This window comes from Nanorana parkeri, unplaced genomic scaffold, assembly GCF_000935625.1.
Source record: "Nanorana parkeri isolate BGI_ZX_2015 unplaced genomic scaffold, ASM93562v1 scaffold272, whole genome shotgun sequence".
NCBI lineage: Eukaryota > Metazoa > Chordata > Amphibia > Anura > Dicroglossidae > Nanorana > Nanorana parkeri.
Window position 1 is genome coordinate 883,107 of NW_017306540.1, and position 9,151 is coordinate 892,257.

The 9,151-nt window shown below is 43.5% G+C and overlaps 1 protein-coding gene across 1 annotated transcript in view; it reads right to left on the minus strand.

Annotated features, from left to right (window-relative positions):
• Positions 1-7,697: 7,697 nt before the first annotated feature.
• Positions 7,698-9,151, minus strand: part of ZCCHC9 (zinc finger CCHC-type containing 9) — an 8,335-nt gene continuing 6,881 nt past the window's right edge. The window contains exon 5 of the mRNA XM_018557211.1: positions 7,698-7,825. Within this exon, the coding sequence (XP_018412713.1) occupies positions 7,710-7,825 (116 nt within the window). The 3' untranslated portion in view covers positions 7,698-7,709. The remainder of the gene's footprint in view (positions 7,826-9,151) is intronic.

The window sequence follows — 9,151 nt, forward strand, 5'->3', positions numbered from 1 at the left end:
GGTTATCCAAGGCTCCGCCGCCCCCCCTGCAGGTCCGGGACCAGCAAAGCGGCAGTCTATACTAAGGAGAGAACAGCATTCCCCCACCGCTGTTCTCTCCTACATCTCTAAAGGTGGAAGGCATGTGTATTACATCACTTCTGCCTTTAGCTGTCATTTCTCTGTCTGCTATAGCGTGAGAAGAAGCTGGTGAAGCAGATCTCTGCTTCCTCAGCTTCTTTCGGGGTCCGAAGGTGACATTAGAGACCCTAGATGTGTCCATAAAGAGGACCTGTCATTGTATATTGGCTATCACATAGGGAGCTTGTTATTTCCCGATGTATCTCCCTATGTGATAGCAATAAAGTGTAAAAGAAAAAAATGAAAGTCACATATTAAAAAAAGGATAAAAAAATGCACCCAAAAAATAAATTAAATGTATGTCCCCCGCATGCATGCACATAAAAATGTGTTGGGTACGCCTATGTGTGAAAACAACGATTTCGCCACACATGTTGCATACCATCGGAGAGTGAGCAATAATTTTAGGGCCATCAATCACTGATGACACTAAACTGATGAGTTGTAAAAGCTTGTAATGCGTCGCCTATGGCCAATTTTATGTATGGTAGTTTTTTGCAATTTAACAGGTGCACGCAATTTTAAGGCTTGACATGTTTGGGGTCTATTTACCTGACGTGACCCTGTCTTTTATATTTTACAGATAAATTGGGTAATAATAAATGTTTTAAAACACATAATAAAAAGGGAAAACAGGTTTTTTTCTTTTTCAAATTTTTCGGTACTTTTTTTATTATATAGTCAAAAATAAAAAACCCCAGTGGTGATCAAATACCACCAAAAGAAAGCTCTATCTGTCCCCCAAAAAAATGGTATAAAATTAATATCAGTACAGCTTTGCATGACTGAATAAATGTCAAAGTACCGCAGCGCTAAATACTGAAAAATAGCCTGGACAGGAAGGGGGTTTATCACCCCGGTCATCAAGTGGTTAAAGGTCCTTCTCTGCCAATCTAATGGACCCTTTTCTACTGATCACCGATGTAAGGGGGCACTTTTCCACTGACCATCAATTTTCCGTATTTCCAATAAAAGTTTTATTTCATTATGATTACTGAAAATAATGTAATACAGAGCAGCCCTGGTGCAAAATATGTGAAGTATGCCACATACCTTATTTATTTTGTTCTTTTATTGTCAACTCACTGTTTATGGTAATGTACCAGTAGATATAATTAGGTGTAGATCAGGGCTCAAAATTTCAAGTCTTGAGCTACTAGCCCAGCCTTAAGAGTTACTCTCCACCAGTTATCCCACCTAACCCCTACCCTGCCCCAGCCTTAACTCCACCAAATCAGCGGTGTGGCGCACAGTACAGAGGCCAGCAGTGTTGGGCACAGTACAGAGGCCAGCATTGTGGCACACAGTACAGAGGCCAGCGGTGTGGCGCACAGTACAGAGGCCAGCGGTGTGGCGCACAGTACAGAGGCCAGCGGTGTAGGGGCAGAAAGAACAGGGACTTACAGTGCACATACCTGATCCGATTCAGGTGCCCTCTTCCTCTCCTGTGGGGGAGTGGGGTTCAGAGATGTATCCTCCATGTATTGAGGTGAAACCTCTCTTCAGGTCCCACGCTGCATACATTTCCAGCCGGCCAATAGTAGCTCTGCAGTCTTCCTCCCAGCCTATATCAGATGAGGTGGGCGGAGGAAGCTGCAGGTGGCCGGAAGAGACGAAGTGAAAGAAACACAGCAGAACTGATTCTTCTCCTCCGCCGCTCTGCAGCTGCAGAGGCTGAGGAGGAGAAGAGAGAGAGATAACTGAACGAGCGATTGCCGCTGCAGAAGCGGCAGTAGGTTCCCCCTGGTCCTGCCAGCGGCGCCTTCCCCCCACCCCCGATGAATTTTCACTTGCCCCCACGCAATTTTCATTTTACCAATTGCGAGGGGGGCGAGTGGAAATTTTGAGCCCTGGTGTAGATAACATTATTAGTTCCTTGAGCTAGAATGGGAGATGATCTCCTGTCTACAGACAGTTGCACACAGCAGGATAGAACGATCTTGGGATAGAAAGCAATTGCATGCATTTGAAAACCTTGTGAGATCACTATAACTTCTGCTGAGATACTCCAGCACCGGAACTGCCCACAACATGTCTACACCGTCTTCCTTTGCCCCGCTTCACAAGCCATGCATTCGTGCTCATACAGAATGCATATCTGCATGTCTGACTACACTCTCTCGGCTGCTTCATAAAAAGCAAGAAATCAGCTTCACCATGACTGATGTCACAATCAATATGTAATTAAGCTTTCAACTTCAGTGGCATTTGCAAAGCTCCCACCTTGCAGAGATGTGGTCGCAAACCGTGTACATTAGGAGCAGAAAAGCACTTCCCAGGGACTATGTTCAGGCACGTACTGAGGTTACCCCTGCAGGAAGTACTAGTGAAGGTTCAGACTCTTTTCTGTCGACTGTTTGTTTGCTACATGCTTATACATTATGGCCATCCTGTATGTGTTTCTTTTTTATCCCTTATTAAACTTGATGTGATATACTTCACTAATGGAGTTTTTTCTCTTTTGGGTACAGTGATGGTCCTGTGTGGCATCTTGGAGGAATATCCTTTCCGTCTATCTGAGGATCGCTCATCATCTTCTTGTTTGCACTGCCTGCCATTCTGATTTATATGAATCATTGAGAGATCTGGATTTATTTGCCTAATATCTTGAAGGAATTGCTTGAAGGATCCTTTTGGACCAGATGATTTTTATAAAGATCACCTATTATCCTCTTGGTACACTACTTGGTTACACTGTTTATGTTCTAGTGCGATTTTTTTTCTATTTATTATTAGCACGATTCATTTAGGATTATTAATTTGCATTTTTAGATTGGATTAATAGAGCGGTGTATCATTATTCACCTATTATCACTTTATTAGCACTGCAGCTTGCCCACTTTAGGAATTTATTTGTTAGTACCACTAGCGCGGTGTACCACCTGTATCCATGTACTTGTACCCCTACCCATTCACTAAAGGGTTAAATAAAATTGTTATTAAAAGTCCAGACTTTTAAAAAAATCCTTTGTTGGAAAAAAAACGACATGTTTTTGACAAGTCTTTTATTTCCACCGACGTAATCCATGGTCAATCACGACGTCCAGCGCTGTCCACGACGACGATTCGACAAAATTAAAAATAAAACAAAAAATAAAATAGAAATAATTTAAAAAAAACTGCCAACCGCTGTCCCGTCCACTCGCGACGAACACCCACTGCAGAATAGAAAACATGCAGTGACCTCCACCCAAGAAAATCCTCAGGAGTGCAGCTCTCCTTAGGAAATAGACCCAACGTCAGGTCTGAAAGCGTTGTTTCTCCTTAGCCCTCGTTCACACCTGAACGTTTTGTAGCGCGTTCTACGCTCGACGAACGCTCTACAAAACGCAAAAAAATATAAATCCCATTGTATTCAATGGTCTCGTTCCCACCTTGGCGTATTTCCGCCCGTCCCTAACGCGCTACAAAGGTACATGAACTACTTTGGGCCGTTTTGTTGCGCGTTTCCATTGGGATACAGCCAAGTAGCCTTCGGAAACACGCGAATCGCGGTAAAAAAACGTGCGACGGTTGCGCGACAGACGCGCATATGCAATACGCCTAGGTGTGAACGAGACCTTTTAGCCTGGGTGGAGGAGAGCCCTGAAGAAATCCACCAATCAAAGGAACACTTGCTTTCCTAGAGCCTCCTCCCCGTCTGCTGAATCCACAAATAAGCTGAGCAATAGTGTGCATCGATAACCTCAACGTTGCGGGAACAATGGATCCACGCAATCAAAAACAAACTTTCATAGTGCAGACCGTTTCTCTATAAAAAACCTCTCTATTAAAAGCTACTCGCATGGTAAAAAGAAAGCATTCAAAAAATCCCTGCAGCCACTGTATGCTCCGTGACGAGTGCTCCTTCGTGACACTCCAAACTCCACCCTACATGCGTTGCGTCTGTATACGACTTCATCAGGGGTCGCTGCAAGTTTTTTTTTTTACACACAGTTTGGTGAAGAGTCTGCAACTGTGAAGTGGAAAGAAGCACTTTTTGGCATTTGCTGGACTAATGATTGCATTACACGTTAAGATTACATCTGATTAGTGGCACTGTATTTATTCACTTTTGTATATTGATTTGTAATTTGTTTATCTTTTTGTTTTTGCATGAAATCTTACAGCGTGGCTCAATTAAAATAACGATATCTGGAGATGTATACAGGCAATACCTCTGTTTTCATTATGCCTCGAAGATTAGAGTAGGTTTTGAATTAATAAATAAAAAAAAAAAAGCCTCAAATGTTTTTTTACATTCAAATAATCCATCTCTTCAGGGAAGCCTATCCCACCTCAACCTAACCGCTCAACCATCACATTCTCAAACAATTCATCCCCACACAGCTCCCTCCTCATGTATCATTGGCCCCTCCCTTTTAGATTGTAAGCCCCCAGGGGCAGGGCCCTCCTTACCATCTTGTCTTGATTTGTATTGTGATTGTAATGTCCTCTTTATATTGTAAAGTGCTGCGCAAACTGTTGGCGCTATATAAATCCTGTATAATAATAATAATCTGTGCTCAGAGTTTGCCAATTATAAATGTATTCATGTAAACCTACCATGAGAGAAATACCAAGGATGCCACTGATCACCTACTGAAAATGCTAGTTGCCTGGCTGTTGTGCAGTCTCTCTGGTTTTAGCACTCTCCCAGTGTTCAGGCTGGAACAGGTAAAGTTAGGACCCCAGAGCTTTAACAGATAGACAGCTATAACAGCTTCAACTCTTCTGGGAAGGCGTCCACAAGGTTTAGGAGTGTGCCTACGGGAATGTTTGATCATTCTTCCAGAAGCGCATTTGTGAGGTCAGGTACTGATGTTGGACGAGAAGGTCTGGTTCGCGGTCTCCGCTCTAATTCATCTCAAAGGTGTTCTTTCGGGTTGAGGTCAGGACTCTGTGCAGGCCAGTCACGTTCTTCCACCCCAAACTCGCTCATCCATGTCTTTATGGACCTTGCTTTGTGCACTGGTGTGCAGTCATGTTGGGACAGGAAGGGGCCATCCCCAAACTGTTCACACAAAGTTGTGAGCATGAAATGGTCCAAAATGTCTTGGTATGCTGATGCCTTAAGAGTTCCCTTCACTGGAACTAAGGGGACAAACCCAACCCCTGAAAAACAACCCCACACCATAATCCCCCCTCCACCTAACTTTACACTTGGCACAATGCAAGGATTTGTAGTTTCACCACAGCTGGAGGGCCGGAGGTTTGAGACCCCTGATATATCAAAAGATATACTCACACGAAGCTCCGAGCCGGCCAGCTGTTACAGCGCTCCCTCCAGCCTGTCTTCCCCTTCCTGAAGAGTTGGAATCTTCCCCAGCATCATCCCATCTATACACTGTGTACAGATGTGATGATTTACAGCAGTGCTCAAAATTTCCACTCACCCCCTAGCAATTGGCGAGTGAAAATTGCATGGAGGCGGGTGGAAATTAATTCACGGTCAAAGACTAAGTGCCCGACTACTGGATGAGTTTGTGGCGGCTTCCCGTGTGGCTTGCCCATGTTAAAGATGGCCGCCGCATTATGAACCTTATTAAAGATGGCTGCCACATTGTAAACCTTACTAAAGATGGCCACCGCAACGTGGCCATCTTTAACAGGGAAATGCACAGGGGAAGCACAAGTGAGGACTAACTGATCGTGGGCTAGGGGGGAGCTACTTATGCAGTGCCAGCAAGTAATTAGATGGGGGGCATAGAGATTGGTCTGGGTGCCCTGTGTGTATGTTATGCAGTCTGTGTAATGCTGTGTGTGTATAATGCCCAGTGCACTGTGTGTTGTGCTGAGTGTTTGTGTTATGTCCTATGTGTATGTATTATGCCCTGTGCATTGTGATGTGTATGTAATATTTTCTGTGCTTTGCGCTCTGTGTGTGTATTATGCCCTGTGTGTTGCGATGTGTGCGTGTGTATTATGCCCTGTGCGTGTCTATGTGTTATGCCCTATGCGTTGCACTGTCTGTGTGTGTGTATAGTATGCCCTGTGCGTTGCGCTGTCTGTCTTATGCCCTGTGGTTTGTGTGATATGTTGTGTGTTGTGCTGTATATGTTATGAAGTGAAATACAACGGAGTTGATGGAGCCCTGTACTTAAGTACAGGTATTCCTCACTTAACGACCGAGTTCCGTTCCTACGACCAGGTCGTTAAACGGATTGGTCGTTAAGTGAGGAACTCTATACAGTACTGTACTGCATTAGTACAGTACTGTATAGCGTTGCAGATGTACAGTAACGAACAGTGTACTGTACATCGGGCAATGAAAATACTTACCAGGACCCGCAATGAAGATCGGAGGACACCACTTCCGCCGGCGACACGGCGCACTGACGCTGACGCGCAAGGTCGGAGGTCGATCGGCGCTCCGTCGTAAGTGCGAGTGGTCGCAAAACAGGTAAGTCGGTAAGTGAGGAACATCTGTATAGGGTTTATGAATTTGGGTGGAATTCACACCATATTGAGTGTGAGGAGGGCTTGCTTGTCTGTTGGGTTTATTTTTATCTCCTTTTTTCGTTTTTTAAATGGTGGAATTTAAGGCGGGAGAGGCGATGTCAAAGGAGGGGAGGCGGATGGGGAAGGTTCAGGCAGAGCACCTGGTGGAGAGTAACTTTTAAGACCTGGCTAGTAGTCAGGACCTGAAATTTTGAGCCCTGATTTACAGGATCTTGGACCACTGTAGAGGAGGGGGAGAGAAACTCCAGGGACCGCTCTAAGAACAAGCCGGCTCAGAGCATCGGGTGAGTTTTTATTTTGTAACCTAGACAAAAATAAGCAGTTAACCCTTGCAGGGCGGGGGTAGATCCACCGCAGCGCTTAATAGTTTTTTTTTCTCGAGTTCTTTGTTAAAAGGCTGATGGTGATGAGTCCTGCAGCTCCACCAATACCAGTATTCCAGAGAGACAAGGCACTTGAAATATAACCGGAATGTATCTGCATTGTTCCATAAGTTGGTGCAGATGTAAAAGTAGAGTATGTTGTGTGATACTGACATCAAGAGTTAGTAATGTGTGTAAGGGTCCAATCACACTTCTTCAGTTCCCATCTTGCTCAGAAAAGATTTACCTTGAGTATTATTCACGTAAGCCAATTGGTGTGGATCACATCACTACATAAAGAAACTGTGGGGATGATTTACTAAAGGAGTAGACGTTGTTCACTTTGCACAGTGAATGTTCAATAAGCTTAGTAAATAAACGTGCCAAAGCCGGAAAGTAAACATGTAGGCGATACATTTTGCTGGCTAACTGAATATATATTTTAGATGCAAGCTTTCCAAAAGAGTTTTAAAAGCATGGTTCCATGGAGGAAAACAAAAACCCTGTTAAGACAACAAGAAGAATCACCCAGATATTTTCATTTCCTACTGCTGTCTATGATTAGCAAGGTACAACACTTCACGTTGCTTGCACGATTGGATGATGAAAGTGAACAAACACTCACTATGGAAAGTGAATGCTGCTGCATGATCAGTGGATTTTCAGACACAAAAGTGTGAATACAGCCCAGAGCCACCTAAGTAGTCTTTTATGATACACAGATTCTGGTGTGTTCAGTCCCGTTGGATAGAAGATTTTGTTTATTTCCCTTCAATGGAGGAACAGTCAAAACTTGATAACTTTGGGGGTCTTTGTGGGCACCTTCTGGGCTTTAGGTATGACAGGAACATCTTCATGATCTGCACTCATTCCGCTTGTCCATCTGCCAACGGTCATCTGGGCTGTGTAACAAAACAAATCATATTTACATTTAGAATAAAACCGGTCTTAGATGTATTATCAACTAAATAAATGTAGGTTGTACAATCAGATTGTAACATATCGTTTGGAGAGATCATATACAATAATTAGCGTTGAATCAGTTTTTATTAGCAATTTGAATAGGATTCAGTATCAGTTCGTATCAAAACTCAAGTAGTATAAAATATAACATTGGGAGACAAAAAGATAAAGGAAAAGAAAAACATCGGTGGCTCGGTATCGGCATCCGCCAGTCGTCATACCATATACAATAATAAAGGGTTATGTTTAATATTAACTACCCACGCGAGCGGGAAGTGCCCGATATTTAAAAACAGGCAGCGATGCTCGTTAACATACAAGCGATCCGCCGGCTATAGAGCCCTCCCTTTTCCTACTCTTGTTTTCTAAAACTTCCTTAGGCCTCTTCTATTTTTTGAACGCGTTTTATTTCCTGCAGACACTGGGATTGGGGTAGAGGTAATTTCTTTCTGCTGACTTGTTCCTTTGTTCCAAATGTCTCCTTTACACAATAGTAGACTAGGTCACCTTTTTCTCCAACTTCTTTTCTAGGTCTAATACATTTGTATACAATAACAAATATGCATGGCCCTTCTTGTTACTCTACTGGACATGTAATTTAGTGCAGAGCATACATGGAGGGTGTGGTCAAAGGTCCATCTAGCAGTGTATTAAAGAATGTCTAGCCCCAAGAACAAAAATGTAATATATTGCAGCATATCAGTCCTTAAATGTGATGGCTGCAATAGTTCAGTTTATTTCCACTTAGCAATTGCGCCAATAACATTTCCTGCCTTAAGATGACAACACTAACTCACTATACAGTATCTGTGGAGGAGCAGCATTGTCTCCGTAGGGCAGAAAGTGTTTAAGAATGTCATATGTTTCTGGTGTCCTTCGACAGCTCTTTGGTCTTCACCATAGTGGAGTTTGGAGTGTGACTGTATGAGGTTGTGGACAGGTGTCTTTTATACTGATAACAAGTTCAAACAGGTGCCATTGCTACAGGTAATGAGTGCAGGACAGAGGAGGCTCTTTAGGGCCTGTTCACACGACGTCCGTTTTGTGTGCTGACCGGCTCCGTACGCTGCTGCACTCAAAATGCATCCCTATGTGTTTTATGGGCTACAGTTCTCACGTGCGCAGTCCGTTCAGCTTACGACAGAAAAAATACTGCATGTCACATTTTGTCAGGTCAGGAAACGCAAAACGCGTCAAAAACGCACTGCGCTGCAGCTAACATACTAACAGCCCCACTCCAGCAAAAAAAAAAAATTTTTTTTTTT